General features: G+C 36.3%; 1 protein-coding gene across 3 annotated transcripts in view; it reads left to right on the forward strand.

Annotated features, from left to right (window-relative positions):
• The window catches only part of LOC117407485 (neuroligin-4, X-linked), an 84,806-nt gene that overhangs the window by 53,650 nt on the left and 5,293 nt on the right, over positions 1–25,863 (forward strand). For all 3 annotated transcript variants that reach the window (XM_034012573.3, XM_034012574.3, XM_059029018.1), the window contains 2 exons: positions 8,907–9,092; positions 12,861–13,650. In XM_034012573.3, coding sequence (XP_033868464.1) covers positions 8,907–9,092; positions 12,861–13,650 — 976 coding nt within the window. The remainder of the gene's footprint in view (positions 1–8,906; positions 9,093–12,860; positions 13,651–25,863) is intronic.

The following is a 25,863-nucleotide window of genomic DNA, read 5'->3' on the forward strand; positions in this document are numbered from 1 at the left end:
TTAACAATCAGAATTTGAAGCTACTGTTACTTTAAATTATGTGACAAGGCTGAAACCTTGCTCGACCAATCACATTGCTTGTTTCATGTTCCATTGCCAGCCGTGGCTATATCTTGAGTGAAAAAGTCATTCGTGCACAGCCCAAGTTCACAAATCTTTCATATAGGTGCTGACCCAAAACGGCATAGAATATAAAAGAAAATAGTCTCTGTTTAGTCATCAACCATGTTGAGTAAAAGACAAACCAGTCCACTTGTTTGTTGTCCACAGAGACTGGGTGGGTCGCACACTCAGGATGGCTCAATTGTATCCTTAATTCATTTTAGACTTGATGTTCAAGAAAGTAAAAACCAAGCGGCAATGTTTTACATCTAAAAAACAATTCTTTATTATTAATAATTAAATTAATAATACATAATTCAATATGATAATGCAGAACCTAATTCTAGAAAAGTCTAGAAAATGCTGGATTGTAGGTGAGCATTCTTAGAGAGTATAAAAGGGTTATGCATAGGATGATTATTGTCATTACCAATAAGTCAAGATGGGAAAAAGTAAAGAGCTATCTGAAGACTTTAGGCAGAAAATGATTTATTGTCATAAAGTTGGAGAAGAATACAAGAAGATTTCCAAGCATTTTAGTATCCCAATTCCAAGTATTGTTTCTATTATCAAGAAGTACAAGACTCATGGTACTGTGTGGCAAAGTGGTTCGCAGTGTGCAGGTGCAGGAGTGATGTGGTGATCAATAACAATAATCCAGGTGCAAGGGGATTTTATTTATAATCCAAAGTCTGATGACAAACAGTAAATAATACTCAGTTTAACCCTGGGGTTCAGTCCCGAAACAATAAACACAGTCTTAATACACCCACAGTATACAAACACAGTCACCAGTCCAAAGTGAGTAGTGTTCGTGGTGCAAATACAATTTATCATGAAACAAATTGCAGTGCTGTCTGGGTTTTGTGCTGGCCTGTATTGACAGCTCCGGATCGTGTTAGCCGTCTAAATAACAAACAAGTACAATCAGACACGACAAAAACAAACAAAACACTAATGATTCACAAGACGGTAATCCTTCCGGTTAGCGTTAACCATAACAAAGGAACAGATCACTTTGCTACGTCCCTTTTTATACCGTCAATCATGCCCCCTTGGTTAACGATTGCAACTGCTCCTCCAGTCCACAGCTGACACATCGTTTTCCTTCCAGATCAATGATTTAGTGTCCCGTAGCTCCACCCCCTTTCTAGATGGCCACCTTCCGCCTAACACTGGGAATGAATTGTCTGGCCATCCAAGACCCGGGCACTCTGTTCCCTTTACACAGCACCCTCACAGGTCAGGAGGGAGATTTATCACCAGGAATCATTCTGTTTCTGTTAATTCAAGTTTGAAGTTCAAGAAACTGTTTTTGAAAGGGGTTTAGTCTAATTTTTAAAACACTTTTTTCAAAAAGATTCCTTAAAAGGTTATGAACAGGACCCTAGATAACTTATATTTAGCCCAGACCATGAAACTCATTGTTACTCGAAATCACTGGGGTGTCTTTTAATGCATTTATAGTCACTATACTTGATAGATTTTCCAGCAGCCCTCAGAACTCTCATTTAATTGCAGCAATCTCATGATGATGTGGATCCTGTGATTCCTCACAATCAGAGTCCTTATATGTTGCTAAAAATAGTAATACAAAATATAATTCACCTTTTCCACTAAGTTTGTTGTTCTCAATCAATAATGTGCTGCCGAGGCCCTAAATCCTACAATAATTAAATAGACGACAGTCCTCCCATTTGCATCTTTTTCTCTCATTATTCTTTCCCCATTTCAGCTGAGCCGTGCTTCTACTAGCTCTAAGACAAGACCTGTTACGCATCACTCTGCCCTATGTAATGTTTGGCTCAGTCCAGAGTCTGTGCCAGCTGTTGACTGAGGTCTTTGTCACAGTACTCTGTCCACCTGGGGACTGTTGTTACCTCACAATGGCTTTCCTTCATAAACTGCTAAACCTTGTAACTAAAGCCAGAGAAACATTCATCCACAGTAGGCATGTAGCTGGCATTTTACACATGAATTATGCACACCTTAAAATAGAATCTCGTTTTACAACTGTCACAATATTGTTATGTGAGAATTGGAAAAATGTGCTCATTTTTCTTTTTTTCCCCCGAGATTTCAAAAATTCAAATTTTAAAAAAGCTGTAACAATAATATTAATTCTAATAAATAAATAAATAAAAACGTTTGTAGCGATGCACTTTTTTTTTTTTTTTACAAATGTGAGACATTGTAGAAAACTAGAGAAGATTGTCAAATTGTTTACAGCTTTTGTAACAAATAAAACACATCCTACAGTATATATCAGGCTGTAATTCCAGCTCAGGTTTTTGGTGACACTCTTGTGATTTATGTTACCAAAAAGCCACAAACGAATGACAGCTTTATTATGTACAGATGAATGTACCTTAATCCTTATATAAAATGTAGTTTATTTAAAAATACAAAATACCCACAGTCTTCCAGGTGCATGTCCTAGTCTCTATGACTCATTTCATTTCTGTAAACAGGACATTTTTCCATCTTTTCCTAGGCCCCAAAAAAGCCACAGCTGCAGTCCTTCATTTCTATACTGCAAGGTCCTTCAGGCCACTGTGTGGGGATCAGCCAATACTCCCTCAGCGAGGCACTGTCTGGTATAATAGCTGCTTTGTTTTAGAGGACACAAGAACACATCTTTCCTACCGAGCTATAGTACAGTAGCAGCATCTGGTCAAACAGAAATGTCAGGTGCAATTGATAATGTACACGTGCCTTTAGGATCTGGGGTACGGAACGTCCCAGAGGATCTTTGCCCCCAAAAAAGAACAGCATCCATCTTGTGGAAGCTCAGCTGGGTGAAAAAAAAAATTCTCCACATTTTCCAGTGGTGGCTAGAGAATCACTTGGCTCTTACGGGAATATTCAACCCTTTTATTGCAGTGTGACTTGCTATTAATGGAGTACATCATTTACCATGACACATCTGAAAGTGATCCCAATCAATGCTAAATTTCCTTAAGTGCTACTATTTCATTAAGGCCTAAGTATGTAAACACACCATCAGAACCATACTTGTTTTTTTTTTTTTTTTTTTTTAAGTAAACCAAACAGGCAGTAATAAATTATTAAAAAGAGCAGTGATATGCAAGGTCCTGCACACAATTTCTCATTGTTTTCCAAAATTACAGTTTAATAAATGTGACTTTTTTGTAGCTGTTTGCAGCTCTTGATTCTAACAACTGGCATTGGTACAGAAGGGTTAGGTTGACACATGGGCTGTATTTTCTTTTTGCTTACATACATTTAATACTCCAGTTCAGTCCATCATATCTTAGACTGAAAATGATGCCTGTAACAATGACAAATAAATGTCAGGGATGTCAGAATCACTGGCTTGTCTATGTGCATCATAAGTCAGGTTTCAGCATATAAAGACAAAACTTCTGACAAATCCTTAAAATGTAGAATCCCTCCCCTCAAAGCAGTCATTCCTGACCTTGCTGGTCTAATGCATAATGTTCTGCTTACATGCGGGTGTGTGATAATTCACTTTTGAACCGTTAGCAATCTGTATTAAGTTCATGCCAGTGAACCAAAGGCGTGGTTGTTGTGCTTTTTTATCAGTATAAAAACTCATCTTTATATATTCACTGTTCTGTGTGGGAGAAATAAAATACTTGAATTTCCAACTCTGTTTTCAAATAGCATTTGTTTTCTGCGCAAGAGATGCTATTTTTGGCTAAAGACGAATGTGCCTTCATAATGTGTAAGTTATTTAGTAATTGTTTCACATTAAAAAGCTGTTTCAGTTAATGGCGGCTTTGAAGGCAATGCTTGGTATTGCATCAAAGGGAGCTGTAACTTATAAACACTCCTGTAATAAAAGAAAAATGCAGACTACATATATATATATATATATATATATATATATATATATATAATCACATGGTTAAAGCTGTTTGTTGTGTTGCTTAGTAATAGTAAATTGTGTAGAAATGAGTTTCTGCAAAACTGTGTAACCGAATTTTGGGAGTTATTTGCTGGCCACCTGGAGTTTACTCACAGGCCACAAGGGAACCACTGATCTATAGGCATTCTCTAAGTCCTTCTAAACCGCACTTTGTTCCTTTCACTCCCGTTAGTATTAGCATGCGAGGTCATTGATGTGGGAGGGCACATGTCTGGTGATTGGCTAAAACAGTCAAAAGGGAAGGAGAGGCATGTCAACCTTGGCTTTCTTAAACAGCTTTACTCAGCATTCCAGTTAGACCAGCTGCAGAAATGGAAGAATATGATTGGCTAATAGAGCGCATCTGCCTCCACGTACAGTGGCAACTGAGTGGTGGATTTGAATCGGACAGCTGCCTCTGCGGTAAAGCTATGTATTTATTGTGGCATGTTACGTATAAATAAATAAATAAATAAATAAGTGCATTGAGGAGGCAGTGCCTCACCTGACGAGCCGCCACCGACTTTAGCTTTATATGGGACATTGCAACTCAGTGGATCTATCCAGCACTTGTATACTGTACAGTGCCTTGCATAAGTATTCACCCCCCTTGGACTTTTCCACATTTTGTAGTGTTACAACCTGGAATTAAAATTGATTTAATTAGGATTTTTTTGTCACTGATCTACACAAAATAGTCCATAATGTCGAAGTGGGGAAAAAAATCTACATATTTTTCAAAATTATTTACAAATAAAAAATTGAAAAGTCTTGATTGCATAAGTATTCACCCCCTTTGCTGTGACACCCCTAAATAAGCTCTGGTGCAACCAATTGCCTTCAAAAGTCACATAATTAGTTGAATGGAGTCCACCTGTGTGCAATTAAAGTGACACATGATCTCAGATTAAATACACCTGTTTCTGGAAGGCCCCAGAGTTTGTTAGAGAGCATATCTAAACAAACAGCATCATGAAGACCAAGGAGCTATCAAAACAAGTCCGAGATAAAGTTCTGGAGAAGCACCAATCAGGGTTGGGTTATAAAAAAATATCCCAAACTGAACATCCCCTGGAGCACCGCTAAATCCATTATTAAAAAATGGAAAGAATATACCGCGGCTCTGTCTAGAGAAGGCCGTCCACCAAAACTCATTGACCAGGTAAGGAGGGCATTAGTCAGAGAAGCAACCAAGAGGCCAATGGTAACTCTGAAGGAGCTGGAGAGATCCACAGCTGAGATGGGAGAAACCGTCCATGGGACAACTATAACCCGGACGCTCCACAAAGCTGGGCTTTATGGAAGAGTGGCGAAAAGAAAACCATTGCAGAAAAAAACCCATATCAAATCCCGTTTGGATTTTGCCAAAAGGTATGTGGGAGACACACACCAGGTTCTCTGGGCTGATGAGACCAAAATTTAACTTTTTGGCCTTAGCGCAAAACGCTGTGTGTGGCACAAAGCCAACACTGCTCATCACCCTGAGAACACCATCCCCACGGTGAAGCATGGTGGTGGCAGCATCATGTTATGGGGATGCTTTTCATCGGCAGGGACTGGGAAACTGGTCAGGATTGAGGGCAAGATGGATGGAGCCAAATACAGGGAAATTCTAGAGGAAAACTGGTTTCAGTCTGCAAGAGATCTGGGACTGGGGTGGAGGTTCACCTTCCAACAGGACAATGACCCTAAACACAGTGGTTTAAAAACAAGAACCTGAATGTCTTAGAATGCTCCAGTCAAAGCCCAGACCTCAATCCGATTGAGAATCTGTGGCAAGACTTGAAAATTGCTGTTCACCAACGGTCCCCATCCAACTTGACAGAGCTTGAGCAATTTTGCCAAGAAGAATGGGCAATAATTGCAGGATCCAGATGTGCACAGCTGGTAGAGACTTACCCAAAAAGACTCACAGCTGTAATTGCTGCCAAAGGTGCTTCTACCAAGTATTGACTCAGGAGGATGAATACTTATGCAACCAACAAATGTCTTTTTTTTTGTTTAATTAACTTTTGTGTCACAATAAAAAATATTTTGCACCTTCAAAGTGTTAAGTATGTTGTGTAAATCAAATGGTAAAAATCCCAATTAAATCCATTTTAATTCCAGGTTTTAACACTACAAAATGTGGAAAAGTCCAAGGGGGGTGAAAACTTATGCAAGGCACTGTAATAGAGCCGAATTGACAAAACATGATGACAGTTCACAGCCAGCGTCTCATGGTATTCCTAAAGCCTCCTTACCAACAGGGTTAAAATAATGAGTGTCGCTGTATCCTCACAGCATTTGCTGTCCTTATTATAAAACAGTAGCTCCTGCTAAACAGAGAGATATCGAGTGACTAAAAGGCCAAAGGTATTTGACATACATTTTTTGAGTATGTTTAAAACCATTTTTTTTCTATTTTACAAATGTTTGCTTTCCAGTACCAGGTTTATAAACCAGTGCTTCTTCCACCTGTGAGTCTTGTCCAGAGCTCCTGTTTCTATGCACTTCATTCCACAGCCTGCAGACACAGTGCCATTTTAACAATGATAGCAGGGAGCTGAAGTCTGCAGTTAAGGCTCCTCCTCCAGTGCCTGTGTGTGCCTGCTGAGAGCAGGCTGTAATCTCCTGACCAGCTGTCTTTAGCTCTCTTCTATCCTCCATGACAAACAGGATCTATTTCCTACAAGAGCCTCGGGACTTGTTTTTTCCCCGTATGTTTTGTCTCCAGCACCTCTGCCAGTTTCCTCAGGAACTGCTCGAGGTGCCAGTGGTACGCAACCTGATCCAATGTCTGCTTGCAGCTTTGGATTAAACACAATATTCTTGTGCCATATCTGAATTGCAAATATATTCTACAAATCCTCTGATTTGTTTTAAAAAAAGCCCTAATATCAATACTCCAAAGACCAGTTTCCTAGGTTGAGTGGAGACTAAGCTAATCACCTAATTTGTGCCAACCACTAATAATCACTTCATAATAAAGTCTTTGATGTGCATTTTTGCCTTGCATGTAACCAGTGTCTCCTATTTTGGTGTTCTTATAACTGACTCTTCTTTATTGGGTAATGCCGTGAGTCAACTCTAGTGAACTTGTACTGATTAAGATAACAAATAGTATTATTATTATTATTATTATTATTATTATTATTATTATTATTATTATTATTTATTTCTTAGCAGACGCCCTTATACAGGGCGACTTACAATTGTTACAAGATATCACATTATACATTATTTCACATGATACAGATACCACATTATTTTTTTTTTACATACAATTACCCATTTATACAGTTGGGTTTTTACTGGAGCAATCTAGGTAAAGTACCTTGCTCAAGGGTACAGCAGCAGTGTCCCCCACCTGGTATTGAACCCACAACCCTCCGGTCAAGAGTCCAGAGGCCTAACCACTACTCCACACTGCTGCTGCCCAAATAGTAGCCTATATTGTCAAGGTATATAGAAATATCATCTACATAACCTGGCCTGGTCATATATGTCATCAATATTCATGTATTGGGGTTCCAGACATAGTCAGAAATGTGAAACTGAAGGTTTGACGGTCATGAGTTAGGTAAAGTTTAGAGTAATGTTACTGTAGGGTCAATATTATGAATAAGGTTGGGTTGAGTTTAATAATGTACAATTTGACTGCCTTCTGGTCTAAAACTATTTCCAATGGCTGCTGAACATATCCACAGCCTTTTGAAATTTCTCTTATGGTATCTTTTTATGAACCAATTATTCTGTGTTTTTTTTTTTAGCTCCATGATTACGTATTATGGAAACCAATCTAATATTGAAGCAAAAGAACCCAGTAGCCCAGTAGGGAAAGTTTAAAATTGAGAATTTCTGTGTGGCATCTTATGTATTAGACTTAAACCCCTTGCTAGTGTTACATAGAAGCCATTTTTTTCTACTAAGTAAAGGATCATTTACTTGAATTCCCAGAATCCAGATTGTAGGGATTTATATGTATAATGCATAATAAAATGTTCTGGTAATTTGTCAAGGAGATTAAATGAGCTCAGAAAAATCTTCAACTTGTTTGGGTTCATGTGTATACTGAGGATCAGAAGCAGCTCATGTCAAACCTTTCCCCAGGAAGGTTGAGTGTGAAAAGTTGGCATTATGTATTCTTTTAAAAAAGTCAACACAAAGATATTTTTTATATTGTACCTGTGCATGTGTACTCTATCTGTAAAACTGTAAATAGATAATTACTGAGTATTTTGCTTTGTATGTTTTCTTGCTATCATATTATGAATCCTAGCATTACATTTTAATGATGGTGCCCCTATCCTTCTAGTGGTAAATAACAAAGCAAACAACAACTGTGATAAAGATAACTGATATTGTATGCAATGTTATCATAAAGTAATTGCACACAGGAATTGTTGTTTATTTAGTCATTTTTGTATGTTTTTAAAAACAGCTATAAGGATAGCAGAAACACAATTCAAATTGCCAGTTCCATTGATTCCCCCCCCCCATAATGTATGTTGACAAATAAGATTCGTAATTGAGAGTTAGTAAAAAAGAAAAAAATTACCTTGCTATATGCTTCATTTTTTTACATTGATATTATTGCAATGGAAAATACATTCTTATTTTCATAACAGATTATTAATCTTACCTCGTGATGATATGGATTAATAGTTTTACAGGAAATATTTACAGATATGAAGAAGCTTTATGATTTCAATACTAATACACGCTGCTGTATTTGTCAAACAATATGCATTCCCTTATATTATCATGTATGACAGTTACAGGTTTGAAACTGTATAACATTAAAGCTGCCGTCAGCATTTTCATGACCCTAATATTTCTAATATGATATATAGAGTTGCGGCGGAGAATGCATGTCAGTACTTGTTTTTCTTATTTATGTTTCATTCTATTGTGTGTTTGCCTTGTCTAGGTTTTCTAAGCACAGGTGACCAAGCTGCTAAAGGAAACTATGGATTGCTTGACCAAATCCAGGCTCTGAGATGGATCAAAGAAAATATTCAAACTTTTAAAGGGGATCCCAAGAGAGTAACAATATTTGGATCGGGAGCTGGGGCGTCGTGTGTTAGTCTGCTGACACTGTCTCATTATTCAGAAGGTAAATTCAAATAATTATTTAAAGTGTAATTTTTATGGGTTCTTTAACATGTTTTTGTTGGTTTTGTTTTATCATAAAAGGTTCAACAAAGAGATCAAAGCACAACATGTGTATCAAGGTTCACTGAAAACATATTTACAGTTAATTAGTTTGGGGGGTACTGTAGTATATAGCAGCAGGCATTTTGCTTGATAATGTTACTGGTACACCATTTTACAGTGACACACCTTGCAGTTGAATTGGGTGCAAGGACTCGCAGTACAAGTACTGTAAACAACACAAGCAGAGAGGATACAAATGTCACAGGTGGTGACCATGGAAATCGATCTAAGATCAATGTTACCTCCTAAAAACTACTAATAAATTCAAGCCATGTCAATTTGAAGCATGACAGATCAGAGGGACAAGATGTTATGTCATTACTGCCTGTAGACTATGGAGAAAGTGTAATTGACAAGGTTTTTTCTTGCTTGGTAGACACCTTGAGACTTGCACATCCAGTCCCACCCCTGCTGAATTTGATAATGTGCTGTCCACGGAGCATGTGCTCTCTAGACTAAACCTTTCATAGAGTCCATTTTAATATGTTTGGTGATTTAGTTTTCTAAAAATCAGATCACTTTATTTACAACTGTGAGCCCAACATTATTTTACCGCACACACACACAGATACACACAAAAAAGCCTGCTGAATTAAATAGCAATGGCAAGAAAAACGTCATTCATGTATAATTGATAGCCTGTTCATCACTTTTATATTATTGAGTTTTGTAATTTATTATTTTTCAACCAGCTGTTTTAATACCATCTCATCCATTGCATTTTATAAAATGACTGTCATTTTTGGAGTATAATTTGCCCCCATTTACATATTATTAAGGAAGATGAAGAAGGGTACCTGGAATGCATCGAAGCATGTTATTTAATATTTGGCACGTTTCCGTGAATGTGCAAGTAACACGGGAGCGCACGTGTCGCACGTACAGTTCCGTGCCCGTGTTTATGTTGCCAGAGCACAGCTGAAATGGAAGCAGGAGGAGACGCCACTGAACTTTAATACTATTGAAATTTACAGGCTTCCAGAAAAGCGCATGAGAGTGGAACACAGTATTATTTACAATTGTTGTCCCGTGCAACACAGTTGTAACACTAGGTTTATTTTACAGAAAATAAGATATGTTAAATTAAAATGCATCAGCTAAAATATATTTCACGGTATAGAATGTGTATACAGTGGTAAGTTAGCTGTAAATAAAATGCATAATGTAACTAAACAATGTTAGACTTGCATAAAATATTAAATATTATAAAAATATATTTTTGCATTGCAGTGATCAATAAGCATTTATCAGTAAATGTTTACAAGCAAATTATCTTGTTTCCTAAGTAATTAGTCAAAAATATTTCTATAGATCAGTTAGCCTGTTTTTATGCAGTGGATTGTGGGATACTATACGACCAATGGCGGTTCTTTCTGTTTTGGTTTTTTTTAGTCACAAACTTGCTAGGACTTTCTCACTAAAAAAATTTGGATATAACACCGACCTTGGACCCTAGTCCTCTCTAATCTTCCATATTGTTACACTGACTTCTACACTGTATGCGATAATAATTGACAAAAAGGTACTGGACATTAAATATAGAAAATTGCATTCCTGTTTTTATTATGGTACAAATAAAATATCAACACGGTTTGAACATGCATATGTTTTGTTGAAAAAAACATGTCTTAAAGTTTGCAAATGTTGCAAGCTACATATTTTTTAAAAATTAACATAAAATACATCAACTATGTTTCCGATTAAGCCAAAGTTTATTTAATTTCTTTGAAGTTTGATCATATCCTTATGCACTAAGATATAAAGACATGGCTTTCTTTTCCAAACATAAATAAAAATGGTCACATGACAGTTGAATACAGTTGTTTAAATATAATGGTTTCGTGAATATTAAATAATTAGAAATAATAGTCTTTTATTTACATGACCTCATTTTAATGTAAAATCCAAATACATTGGACGATCTTGCAATGAAATATATATTTTTAAATGCATTATTTTATTATTTTATGAACAATTTCAGAAACAAGTCTTTTAAGAACAGCTATGTGATATGAAAAAGGACCATCTTAACCCATCCGCTTATTCTAATTGTGAAATTCAACAAGCATGTGCTTTGAATTCTGCAACCTATCAACATAGTACCATAGAATATATATATAGAAGTGTATATATACACATTCAACTAGAAGTAGCATTTAATGTTACCAGTACCTGAAGCCGTTCAGGGAGAGACATGAGACATAACAAACGAAGGAGGTGTCACATTGAAATTAAATCTAGCCTTACTATTCATTTCATATAAGATTAAGCTAAATATTTTTCTAACATATTTCATTGATCTAAAAATCTAAAAAAGTGCTCCATAGTGTGCTGCAAACTTCAAACTTGATATGCTTTTTCTTGCACTGAACATCGATGTAGGGCTATATCCAAAAACCACGGTATGCAGCGTTTGAGATGTTTTACTCTTGACTACCCTCCAACAAGTATAAATGTGCTTGTTTTTTATGTTTTTGGATGTATAATACCAAGTGTTTATACAATATACTTAAAAAATAAAACAAATAGACGTAGCTGGCCCATCTAAGACCCAAAGTATATACGTCCTAAGTATATCAACAATTCTTTGATCTGAGAGAGAAAAAACTATCTTTACAAGCAGCTTTTAAATCTTGAACCTGCTGTCTAAACACAGTACTGATCACCAGCATGCACATATAAAATGTACCACCATCCAAAAACAAAATCTTTTAAAACAAAGGACTTGCATTAGAATATGGACAAGCATTACTGCATAGTGAAAGAAAAATGTCATTTTGAATACACATGTTAGTGTGAGATGCTGATGGAGATAAGATACCCCCCTCAGCCTATACTGTCAAACTTAAATGATTCATCATGTAAGCAACTGCAGGTTACAGTCTGCTAAAGGGTCCTCCTACTAATGCTGACACAAAATGGGAGACAGAAAATGGGGGATGTCTCATTAAGATTAGTTTTCCCATGTTTGTTCATAATCGTATACACTCAGTTAGTATACAACAGTCCCTTGTGGGGTCAGTCTTCAGTGTGATTAGAAACCCCAGAGCATGAGTCACTATACACTGTACAAAAAATAATGTCAATCACAAAAGCATGAACAAATTCCATCCAGCAGTGTTTGTGTGTCAACCAAATGCTCACAAGACTTCTGCTGTCTCAGCATCGTTCAATATGACTGAGAGGTTTGCATATTACTTGTTACAGAACACTGTGTAATGCTTGCAACTAATCCATTAAGTTACCTTAGCAGTAACCTGTGTTGTATGGCAGTGATATATTTTTTATTCACACAGCCCAGCCATAAATCAGCTGGGGAATATAACCAAACTAGCCATTACTGAATCCTGTGGTTGTAATAGTCATAAAAACAAAGATGCTGTTTCTTGTGCCCACTATTGCCAATAAATCTGAGCATCAGCATTGTTACAAATAATGATTTTATAACTATTGCACAAAGATTTTGATCAGATTGCTGTTGTGCATGTTTTTTTAATATTTCAAAGTTATCTCAAGTGGGAAATTACTTGAACATAAAATAAGACAGTTTTTTTTGGCTTCGTGTTAACTATATTATACAAATAAAAACGAAACCAAATTATTTTAGACTAACTGTACTCCTGTGAAATGCCAAACTTCATATCCTTTTTTTTATTTATTCCATCAGATCTTTTCCAGAAAGCAATAATACAGAGTGGGACTGCATTGTCAAGCTGGGCGGTTAACTATCAGCCTGCCAAGTACACCAGGATGTTGGCAGAAAAAGTTGGCTGCAACATGCTAGATACTATTGATTTGGTTGAATGCCTCCGAAACAAGAACTACAAAGAACTCATAGAGCAATACATTACTCCAGCAAAATACCACATAGCCTTTGGGCCCGTCATCGATGGGGATGTAATACCAGATGACCCACAGATTTTAATGGAGCAGGGGGAATTTCTTAATTATGACATCATGCTTGGGGTGAACCAAGGAGAAGGATTTAAATTTGTTGATGGCATCGTGGACAGCGAGGATGGGGTGTCGGCGAATGACTTTGATTTTGCGGTGTCCGATTTTGTGGATCATTTGTACGGCTATCCAGAAGGAAAAGATACCCTTCGGGAAACCATCAAATTCATGTACACCGACTGGGCAGATAAAGAAAACCCTGAAACACGCAGGAAGACTCTGGTCGCTTTGTTCACAGATCACCAATGGGTGGCTCCTGCAGTTGCTACAGCAGATCTTCATGCTCAATATGGCTCACCAACATATTTCTATGCTTTTTATCATCATTGTCAGAGCGACATGAAGCCCAGTTGGGCTGATTCAGCTCATGGAGATGAAGTTCCTTATGTGTTTGGCATCCCCATGATTGGGCCTACAGATCTCTTCAACTGCAACTTCTCCAAGAATGATGTCATGCTGAGTGCTGTGGTTATGACCTACTGGACAAACTTTGCCAAAACTGGGTAAGTTACATGATACTTTGATAAAGTATAGCAATACTAAAATAAGCTTAGGAAACTAATTGCCAAACATTTACTGATCAGTATGTGTTAGGTGGATGGTTGTATGATGGTGGAAAGAAGAACTTGGCAATAGGCTTCATTGCTTAGGAGCCTACAGTATGTGTGCAGCAGCTCTTCAGCACTTCAAAAGATATAGACAAAATACATCTGTCAGTTGATTTAATGGTATTAGTGTTTCCCACAGATACATGAGTGTATTTTTGTGAAGTTTATGTCAAGATAAAATTATAGTATTTCATGCAGAGCCCATAATAAGGTTTTTATACATTAGAATGTTCACACTCCATTGCTCAAATAGCCAATCCGAGGTCCTTTATTGAGTGATAATGGAGCTATTTACATTGTAAAGTTAAGCCATCTTGTGAATGTCCCTTATGGAACAAACATATATTTTTAATATATGGTAGAAAAGTATGATCCATATATTTTTCATATATCGAAATTGGCCCCTTTTTTATAATTTTAATATATATGGGATATATTTAAAATATATTATAGTTTGTAATCCATATATTTATTTTATATGGATTACAGACTAATGAAAATATCTGGTGCACGATATATATTCAACATATTATTATTATTATTATTATTATTATTATTATTATTATTATTATTATTATTATTAGTAGTAGTAGTAGTATTATTTATTTCTTAGCAGACACCCTTATCCAGGGCGACTTACAATTTTTATACGATATCACATTATTTTTACATACAATTACATTATTTTTTTACACATTTTTTTTACATACAATTACCCATTTATACAGTTGTTTACAGGGTGTTTATTGGAGCAATCTAGGTAAAGTACCTTGCTCAAGGGTACAGCAGCAGTGTCCCCCACCTGGGATTGAACCCACGACCCTCCGGTCAGAGCCCATAGACTGTTCGTATAAAGCTGTATGGAGTTATTGTTGTTGAACATATTTCTGTACAATGGAAGGATTTTCCACCCGTTTGACTGCCATGGATGTAAGTAAATAAAACGTATTGTTTCTGAAGTTAGAAAAGTCTATACGCCTGGAATTATTCTATATGAAATAAGAAGTTGAACTAATATTTGAAGCACAGTAACTGGATGATGTGTCATAATGTATAAGTAGGCTTGCTACTTTTCGATTGTAATCGGTAAAGCTTATTAAACGTCAAAAATATGAGTTCGACTAAAATACATTTATATAGGAAAAAATAATAATTTAAGAAATCATGTTGTCTGTGTAGTTTTTGTCTGTCCCGTCTCCATTCTGCTCTGAATGGCTAGGGGTCGCTGTCAGTCAAATCAGTGGTTCCTTAAAAGGCTAGTGTAGTTTCACCATCAGTCATTTCATCCTGTCCTGACAGATCTCGCTGGCTGAAGCAGCGCTAGAATGCTCTCATTCGTTTAAATGACTGTCAATCAGCATACCGACTATGCACTTTCATTTGCCAGCTATAGTCTGTCATTCAAAGCGCCTACTTTGAAATTAGCGAGTTAAGGTGTAAGTAAGCATTTGCTATTATAGGTATATACGGTGACAGTTAGTAGTTTGATTTGAAAATGTGGCGCAAGAGGAAAACACTTAATGAGTATTGTGCACAATACCCTGATCGACGGCAGAAGTCTGCGGCAGGACGAAGCGGGCCAGTCTGCCTTGCCTCCAGTGGGTCCAGCTGTGCTTAAGGAGAGGGGCGGAGCTCGGAATAAGTGCAAGTTAGTTCTGTTCAACTGTTTTGTTCTGTGCATATTGTTTTTACTTGTAAATGTGTGCTGTAAAAGTCTGTGTAATACACTTTATAGGCTGCGTTTTCTACGGTTTATTTGAGACATTTTGTTTTTAAAATTTGTGTAGGATCTATATCTAGGTATAGCTTCACTGTGAACAAACGTTATTTCAATTAGAATGATGGTAACCATGGTTTTGTTGCATTTCGAATATGATAAAGGGGTTTCTCTAAATGAGACGTTTCTCAATGGCATAAAAAGCCTTTTTTAAGCATAAAGGTCGATTTCACCCATGCTCTGCTTGAATTGAAAAATAAAGATCGAAAAAAAACTGTAAATTCCTTAAAAAATAAACGTCGATATTAATCGAATAGTAGCAAGCCTATGTATAAGCAACCTAGACTACAAACTCTGAAGTGGTACATTTGTTTATTAAGAAGCCACCGCACATTCCATATTTTATTCCTTTGTCCTGGTGATGTATTTGGAGCTTGTAACACATCTTCATGTGTTGCAAGTACTGCTTATACCAAAATCTCCACTTCCATATTAATAAAATTCAGTTTTTGCTTCCAAGCATTCTCATCACCATGGCTAACACCAGGCTGAGGTCTTTGTGTGCCATTCATTTTCTTTTGGAATGTGTAGCCTACACACGCAGGGTTGACCCAAACTCTATATTTATTGTGAGAGGTGTGTCATTCTCTACCGATAATTGCAGTGAGGGGTATTTAAATTATTTGATTGCGGAATCGCCTGCATCACCTTATAAAATAGGTCGTTATTTTGACGCTGAGTGCGGCCATACTGAACATGCACATTACGTGGCTTTTTGCGGTCATTATTTTCCCTTTATAAATTTGTGCCTGAATGTTTTACTGGAAAGAAACATATATCGCTGCTATCACAGCAGTCCCTCAGTCGAAACCACACGCCACATTCTCGTCACTTCCCTGGGGCTTGTCCTACATGTCACATGACACGCAAAGATCTTTTCCTCTGATGGGAACTAGACTCAACCGTAAGATTTGACATTTGTTTGACAAATAAGGATGGTTTCCAAGTGTGGATTGCTATATGATGCTGCATTCCTCTGACTTACTAACATTATCTGGGCCATTATTTTGTAATATCATGGTAATTGATTTGACACACGATACAAATGAAAACAATTTCTGTATCACGATATAACAGTAAAACAGGTGTATCGCTGCAACCCCAGTGACCAACACCTTCCCTATTATTTTCTAATCTATGCAAATCTGCACGGTTAAAGAAAGATTATTGCTAATCATTATTAATCTTGCTTTGTGAAATCAGTTGTGGTTTATTGTCTATGTTGGCGTGGCTTTTCCTGTTGTGTTTCCAGATTTAGTTTAGCAGGGAGACCAATGCATAGTTATTTTGTGTGTTGGACTGGTTTCATGGACATCTGCAAAGAGATGATTTTGCATTTTTGCAAGAGTCTTACATTTTTATGTTGTTTAGTTAGCATTAACCAACATGATTTTGCCCTAATTTTTCTTATATTATCAGTAGTCTTTTCTACTGATCACCATTATTTAAAATAAACAAGAATAAAAATGTGTAAGTTTTTTTTTTTTTATATTAAATCAATGAATTTTATTTATAGTATTTATTTATTTGTTATTTTACCTGGTGGATCTTTACTTTCATTTTCAACAGACTGTGCTTCAACGTGGATTAATTTCAAACCCTGTTTATGGCCTCTTCACAACCGCCTGTGAACTGACTGCTTGAAAAGTAAAGGGTTCTCCTCTGTGGTTTAGGGCAGACAGTGTTCCCAGTAGCTTATCTAATAAAAGCGCTGCTGTTTGGAGTGCAGGGTGATCCTATTTGTGCCAAGTTGACGATCTTGGCAAGGACGCTGCATTGGTCTTTGCTCTCCCGCAGGGTTAGGGAGTATAATTGACCGGAGATAGTTTTCCTCTGTGAGTTTCAGCAACCCCTACTGGTCTGTTGGTCCCTTGCTTAGGTTCTACATGTGAAAAATGGTGAACATAAATCTATAAAGATTCATATTCACATTCACTATTCTTTCAGACACGATTTGTACCCATATCAACAATTTCATCAGTATTGTATTTTTTTCAGTTGCTTTTAAATCTGCAATTTTAATCATAACTTAAAAATTATTTCTACATTATTCCATGTTTTAGATTTCAGTGTCCTCTACATTATCAGAAAGCACTTTCCCAATTGTAAAATATGGCATCTTAAAAAATAATTTGAAACCTTTTTGCCAAAGAGGCATGAGTATATTGTGGCATATATATTGTGGCAGGGGAGGTAGCCCTGCGCAGGGAAAATGTGTGTTTGTGGCAGGGAGAGAGTTAAAATCTCCCTGCCAAACTAATAATGTTAATTATTTTATTGTTTAATTATCCGGCGCACCTGGTAATTATTGTAAATTAGTGCCAGGTGCAGGGTTTAAAAAGCCTGCAGCCAATTTGTTCTGGGCTGCTGTGTGTGAAGAAGCCTGCTTGGTAGTGTGCTTATTTTGTTTTTGTAAATAAAAGTGCGCAACCACACTAAAACTGCAAGTCCCTGTGTCGGGTCAGTGGTTTTTAAAGGGGCAACGAACCCGAGAGGTGCAGCTCGGTTTACTATATCAAGGTAGAGATTACAATCCAGTAAGAATTGAAATTCCAAATTTCCAATCTGAGCTTCAACTGGTACAAACAGAAAATCTCTATGTCCACAGTTTCAACTCCTACCAGTAAAGATACTAAATTGAGTTTGTATCAGTATGAACTCCAACCCTGGAAAGCATGTTTCCACATAAACACACATTGAGAAGGAAACCTTTCATACATTGGTGTGTAATAAAATCTTGTCTTGCAATTAATAGTACTACAGGACTTGGGTCTGTTGCTGTCATGTTGACCTAAGGCAGGGGAGTCAAACTCAGCTCCTGGAGGGCTGCAGTGTCTTCGGGCTTTCCTTCCACCCGAGCTCTCAGTTACTTAATTGGTCTAATTATTTGATTAACTGGACACATTTAACACTTCTCTTCAGGCCTCAAAATGTTTCATAGGTAGTGTACCTTGAATCAAGTGCATTTGTAAAACCATCAACTGTAAAAGACCTTGAAAAATATTAAATATGTCAAATTCAACAAATAATTAGATCAATTATGTTAACTGAGAGCTTAAGTTGGAATGAAAACCAGAAGACCCTGCGGCCCTCGAGGACTGGAGTTTGACATCTCTGACCTAAGACAAGGAACATTTTATCTGGCCAACAATACATTTTCAGTGAACTGTTTAGTTACATATTGTACCATTTAAGATTTTTAAAGGTAACACTTTACTTTTATGTGTCTTTAACTACAATGTAATTACACTGTAATTGAACAACTGATCACATAGTAATTGCATTATAAATACAAAACCATCTGTGTAAATAAAGTTACATTTTTATTTTTGGAACAGACATCGGTAAAAAGGTTAGTCACATACAAAACCATGTTCAGACAGTTACTCGAATGGATGGCAACTGTAAAAACATGTAAACTGCAGCGCTAATGTAAATTCATGTACACATCTGTGGCAAAGTGGTTAACAGTGTGCAGGTGATCAATAATTAAACAAACAACATTAATCCAGGTGCAATGGTGGTTTATTTTTAAATCCAATGGCCTGATGGCAAACAGCAGTAAACAATAAACAATGATAAGCAATACAGCGGCATGTATTGCTTAATTTATAAGCAGCGGGTTGGCCTCGAAATAATAACAGTCCCGTTTTAATTCACCCACACGTAACACATACACAAACACCAACACCAGACAACAGTGCGTGCTCTAGTGCTCGTAGTGAATACAGTTCTTTGTGAAACAAAGTGCAGTGATATTGATCTGGGTTTAGTGCTGGCCTTTGGCGACAGCTCTGGATCGTGTTAGCCATCTAAATAACAATACAACAGTATTTTAAATAACGACAAATAAAACAAACAAAAAACTCACGGTTCACAATACAGGTTCTCCTATTGGTCATGCAATTAAACCATTCACAAAGGAACAGATCACATCACTACATCCCCTTTAATACTGTCAACGATGACCCCTTGGTCAACGAGTGCAGCCGCTCCTCCAATCTGCGGATGCCACATCGTTTCCCTTCTGGGTCGATGATTTAGTGTACTGTAGTTCCACCCCCTTTCTAGATGGCTGACTTCTGCCTAACCCTGGGAATTAACTGTCGGGCCATCCAGTCCAGGGTACTCTGTTCCTCTTACGCAGTGCCCTCGCAGGTCGGGAGGGAGATCTAACACCAAGAATCATTCGATCTCTGTCACAACATCACAATAGTTTTTTCACTACCTGCATTAATTCAGTAGTAAGACCTGATAAGGGGATTATTGAGAACAGTTTGTGCCATACTGGATCCCAAAATCAATCCAAAATAAAAACGCACTGTACAGTGTAAGACTTGATAGAGCCTGCGGTTAAATTACCTCTAGGCCTAGCTGTAAAATGCCACCCTGATAATCAGCCCCTGAGCTATATAAATCAGCTGTAACAGTTATCATAGGCTACTTGAAAATATCAGAATTTAGTATAATAGTATGTACAAGTCCTTATCCAGACTGAAATACAGAAGCGAGTTTCTGTAATTTCTTATTTTAAATTGTTTTTCAACCTTAAGAAGACGTTGAAACCACAGTGTCTGTCCTCTACTTGCAAATGGTGCACCTAAATGCACAACAGCTTGATGCCCCAGTCTGCAGTTCTAATAATCTCTGCATCAGTTTAACTTCAAGAAAAAAGCAAGCTGAAACACTGTCTGTCTTGCCTGCTAGTAGGCTAATTCTGGAAATCACGGGTCGATATATCTGTATTTCCCTTCAAGGGAAATTCAATTCTGAATATTTTGCAAATTTCTAATAAGGTTACAGGCAAAGGACAGATATGTCAACATGGCAGGCATACTTTATAAAAGAAACATCTTTGGGTTTTTCAGTCATAACTCATGTATTGCAAGGTTGCAGTCTGACATCTCTCCTTGAGACACCCTGTGAATTCACAGCAACAGAATGTGTCAAAAGAAAGGCGTGCATAATTTGCCTTTAATGTCAAATGTGTAGCTTGATACAGAACTCTAATACTGTGAATTATAATTTCAGTTTCAAGTCTGCCAATGGCAAGTTGGTGACTGGAACCATTTGTACCTGAACACCTTAGGCTGCATGGGATGTACTGATGCAACCACTTTTTCAGGTGTTTGAACGCACTTGGCTGTCTGTCTGTATGTCAGACATTTCTACTTGTGCATTCTGGGAAAGAAGATCACAGGGATCTACTTTTACATATTAGTTCTAATACTTGAAGATAATAGCCTTAAGGAACAGAAAAAAGACAAGCGTTGAATTGACAAATGAACTGCCAGAAGGCACAGGTGTCGTTGTCCATCCATCAACAGTTCAAAACACCTTTGACCATTGTTCCATAGTCCAATTTCTGTGTTCTTGTGCATATTTTAGCCTTTTAGCCTTGTTCCCCTTTCTTAACAGAGGTATTCTTACTGCAACACACTTTAAATCCTGGTTTCAAGACTGACCTTCGCACTGTTGATTTGATGGACAACGACACCTGTGCCTTCTGCCAGTTCTGTTGTCAATGCAACGCTCTTCTTTCTAGTCTTGAAGATAATATCCTTAAGGTATTGCTCATCCTGGTTAGACAGCTTTTTGGGTCTTCCAGTCCTGGGTTTGTCAATTACAGATGATGTTTCTCTGTGGGAGGCTTGTGTACACAGGTACTAAAAAGACTCTTGTCCAATTAACTTAAGCATGCAATTAATTATTTACACACGTTTATGCCATTTCAGCAATTAAATACTAAGATATATAGATAAAATGACTGTTTATAGATGTTGTTTTAAATAACCGTATTGTCTATATGTGCCATAATGTCTACAAGCCTCCACAGGGCAAAAAACATTGATTTTAAATAACTTACACCCTATATGTATATTATATTTTAACAGGTGTTCTTAATTATAAAACCAATACAGAAAAAGAAAACATACTCCTAACAATTTAATGTAGACAACAGCATAGTTTTAGAAATTCCTTTAATAATAATAATAATACAGACACAGATAATGGCTAAAGAAATGGCTAAACTGAGTTCTTCATTAAGTCCCTTCAGCTCTACTGAATCTAATGTATGTGTCCAATAGCACATAATCAGATCCCCGCCTCTATTTGACAGACTGATTTTCTCTATACCATAAAATTTCAAAGAAGGTACTGAACCATGGTTGGCTGTAATATACTGTCGGGTAATGGCATAATCCATATTTCTGTTACGAATGGCTGCTTTATGTTCAGCTATCCGTATTTTAAGAGCTCTTTTCGTCTGTCCAATATATACAAGACCACATGGGCATTTAAGCATATAGACAACATGTGTTGTATTACAATTAATAAAACCTCTTATTTTATATTTAGTACCGGTATGGGGGTGATGGAAGGCTTTTGTGTCCATAGTATTGGCACGGGTGCACGCAATGGCCACAATGAAAATTACCATCTGGTTTGATAGGTAGCCAGTTTTTCTTTACAGGTGGAGAATATACTGTATGTACTACCCTGTCTCTGATGTTCTGTGCTCATCTAAAAGTGATCATAGGGGGCGCTGTGGTAAAGGTGTTAAGTTGTTTGTCACTTTCCAAGACGTGCCAGTGTTTAAGAATTATGTTTTTAATTGCACTCACCTGTGAGTTATATTCAGTGGAGACACAAATGTAATGAATACTGTCTGTTCTATCCTTATTTACAAATAAAGTATTTCTATTTGTGTGTCTTACTCTTAAATATGCTCTGTCAATATCATTTAATCTATAACCTCTCTGTATAAACCTCTCTCTCTCAACTGTATAGATTTATTTTCAAACTCTTATGTGCTGTAAGCGTAGAAATTGACCAACAAGTATGTTGTGTATCAAAGACTGCAGTTGATTACTGTTAGCCTGTAACAATGTATTTCATTCTTGAGGTTTACAGTATATTGTAGTTGCAAGTGTATTGTTTTCTCCTTTAAAAACTGCCAAATCTAGGAAATGTCTGTTTGTATAGCTGTGTTCCTCAGTAAATTTCAGATGAGTTAATGTAATCTATAAAAAAATTCAAGATCTCTCTCTCTCTCTCTCTCTCTCTCTCTCTCTCTCTCTCTCTCTCTCTCTCTCTCTCTCTCTCTCTCTCTCTCTCTCTCTATATATATATATATATATATATATATATATATATATATATATAGTATGCCCCTTACCTTATCTTACAATGAAGCATACATATTTCCTGTATTCATCTAACATTTTGGTAACATTAAAAAATGTTATTACAAAATACAAGTTTTAAAGAATAAAGTAAAATTAATTAGCTTCCAATTTTACAAATTATTTATAAATGACTTATATTCAAATACAAATCTTGATACCATTTATAAATATTGTTCATTTAAATGTATGGCAAGTAAAAGATAAGAGCGTAACTTGTCGAGCTATTCTACACTTGGATATTTTTAGAGCATTTTACAGATGTCACGAATCCCCCTGGTTTCCATCAACCACTTATTTTTAGTTGTAATCCTGGTATAACCATGGGTTGGTGGTTGATACAATCGTGGGGCTGTAAAATGCTCTAGAAATGGAGCTGTGGCTTATCCTGATTGAGTAAAGTTGATCAAATCGACCCCTAAGTGGTGCTGATCCACATTATGAATGAGTTTGACACTATGAATAAAGTTTGTCTTTGCACTATGTATTACATTTAGAAACCATAAAAGAGAAAAATTAACCAATCATATATTTGTTTCACATTTACAAATAAAAAAAAGCTATTACATGTATTTGTAAGGGAATTCATCTTCAAATGTGTCAAGTTAAGGACCAACAGAAACACTGACTTGGGAACTACAGTACTGGCTTTTTTAACAGGAGTCGGCATTTATATTTCTTCATTTTTATGCCTAGCAGATAATAACAAAGCTGTCTTTGCACTTCAGCTAAGGGCTTTTTCATGCATATATTACTATTAAATATGTGTTTGATTGCAGTAAGATTTTAATCTTTTCTGCTTTCCCCTTGCAACATTTTCTATGGGCACTCTATAATCTAATCACACCTTTTCAGCAATATAACTTATAATTGAAGTTTTATTACTAGAAAATATGGAAAGGGAGAAAAAACATTAACATCTCAATGGAGTCACAATCTAGCTTTGTGACCCATCAGTACAAAGTCAGTCACATTATATCAGGTCCTCTAAAGAGCTTATCTATCTATCTATCTATCTATCTATATATAATTTTTTTAAAGCCCTTGGATCGTAACCATGGTGTGGTGTGTTAATACATTCCTCCCATTCACCACTCTGCAACTGCATCTCCCTCTCAGGGACAGGTGATGCTCGGAATCCAGCTTTGGTGCTGACAACATTGTTTCTTCTTAACAAACAGCACATTCAGATGTTGGTAATCCCCTTACCTTCTAATTAACAGAAACCATTTGGGGGCCTTCTTCCTTCTATCACATTTTATGTTGTGTGCTTATAATACATTTCTTACTGAAGGATTGATTGTGTATCTTGTATTTGAGTGTTTAATGATATGCATTTAACGTATGGAATATTTAGGGGGCACATCTCTTTGAAGACCAGACCTTTGGGTTGTGAGTGTGTTTTTTATTACAACATTTCTTGGCTTCAAAATGTGATTTCATATTGTTATTTTTTTTTTTCAGCTTTCCATTTCAGTCAACATTTGCATTTTCATTTAAAATGGAATTGAGACCAAAAAATATGTGATACAAAATAAATAATGATTGAATCTAGAGGACTCAATTACACCAGACACATATTCTCATTGTCTTTCACATCAAGAAAGCAGATATTTAAAGTTTATTGTGAAAGATCATGTAGGAACTTGTATTCAGAGTGATATGTAAGCATGCATGTTTGAGCATATGAATACCTACATATATACATTTCTATGATATTTTATTTGTAAATATGTGTTCATATAAATGCACAAATAACCTACTGACGTAAACGCTGTTACAGTGGGGTCCTGTCCTGTAGGACCCCACTGTAAGGCAGCAGTGTGGAGTAGTGGTTAGGGCTCTGGACTCTTGACCGGAGGGTTGTGGGTTCAATCCCCAGTGGGAGACACTGCTGTTGTACCCTTGAGCAAGGTACTTTACCTAGATTGCTCCAGTAAAAACCCTACTGTATAAATGGGTAATTGTATGTAAAATAATGTGATGTCTGTATAAATGTAAAATAATGTATAATGTGATATCTTGTAACAATTGTAAGTCGCCCTGGATAAGGGCGTCTGCTAAGAAATAAATAATAATAATAATATGACATAATAAAAATGCTAGTGCTCAAATATGATGTATAATATAATAAATATTTATATATATAATGAAATGGCAATTCATTTTTTTTAATGGGTTAGCCACGTTTGAGGGAGTTAAGTTCATATTTAAAAAGGAATGTAAAATAAGTAAAAGTGTAATAAATGCACAAGTGGAAAGACAAATACAGAATGTAGCTCAATAGGGCCCTACTGTAAACAGAATAGACATTCATCATGGCATCATTTGCAAACATGCAATCTGCAATCAATCTATTAGCCTTTAATATTTACTGTACCGAATAAATACATTATCATTCTTTATCATTTGTTTTCTAATACTAATATACACTGCAGTTTGTGACACATAATTTAATAAACTGCAATGTTAAACTATTAAACTGGAGGTCAAAAGTGCATATTAAATCTTTGTAATGGCAGAACAAAATCTGACATGAATAATTATTTCACAACATTAATGGTAAGAAGGCTATAAACTCAAAAACTAGAATGAAAATGTTCTGCTTTTATGTGAGGCAGGTCATACTGTAAAAGTAATTGTATAAAAATATTGTTTTTGTGGAATCATGCTTCCAGATTGCAGAAGCAGTGTATTGTCTAGTTTTATTCATGTACAGCTATGGTCAAAAGGTTTGCATCACCATAGAATTTAAGATTGAGACATCATTTAAGAATATATATACATACTGTATATATATATAGGGCAGCTAGCTCTTTGAGCTAATATATATATATATATATATATATATATATATATATATATATATATATATATATATATATATATTGTAACGATTTCACCTCTTTCGGGTTCGTTGCCCCTTTAAAACCAGTGACCCAACAGACACAAATGGATTTTTCTTGCGCGGTTGCGCTATTTTAATAAAACAAAGAAATAAACAAAATACAAAACAAACGCCTAGCTCTGTACGAGCACTAACTAACACACACAGGAACTCCCTGACTAACACGGGACAGCTAAGCTGTTTCCCCGTCTTTTCAAAACACACTGATTTTTAAACAGCACTTTATCCCACGACTG

This window comes from Acipenser ruthenus, chromosome 8 (genome assembly GCF_902713425.1).
Source record: "Acipenser ruthenus chromosome 8, fAciRut3.2 maternal haplotype, whole genome shotgun sequence".
Lineage (NCBI taxonomy): Eukaryota > Metazoa > Chordata > Actinopteri > Acipenseriformes > Acipenseridae > Acipenser > Acipenser ruthenus.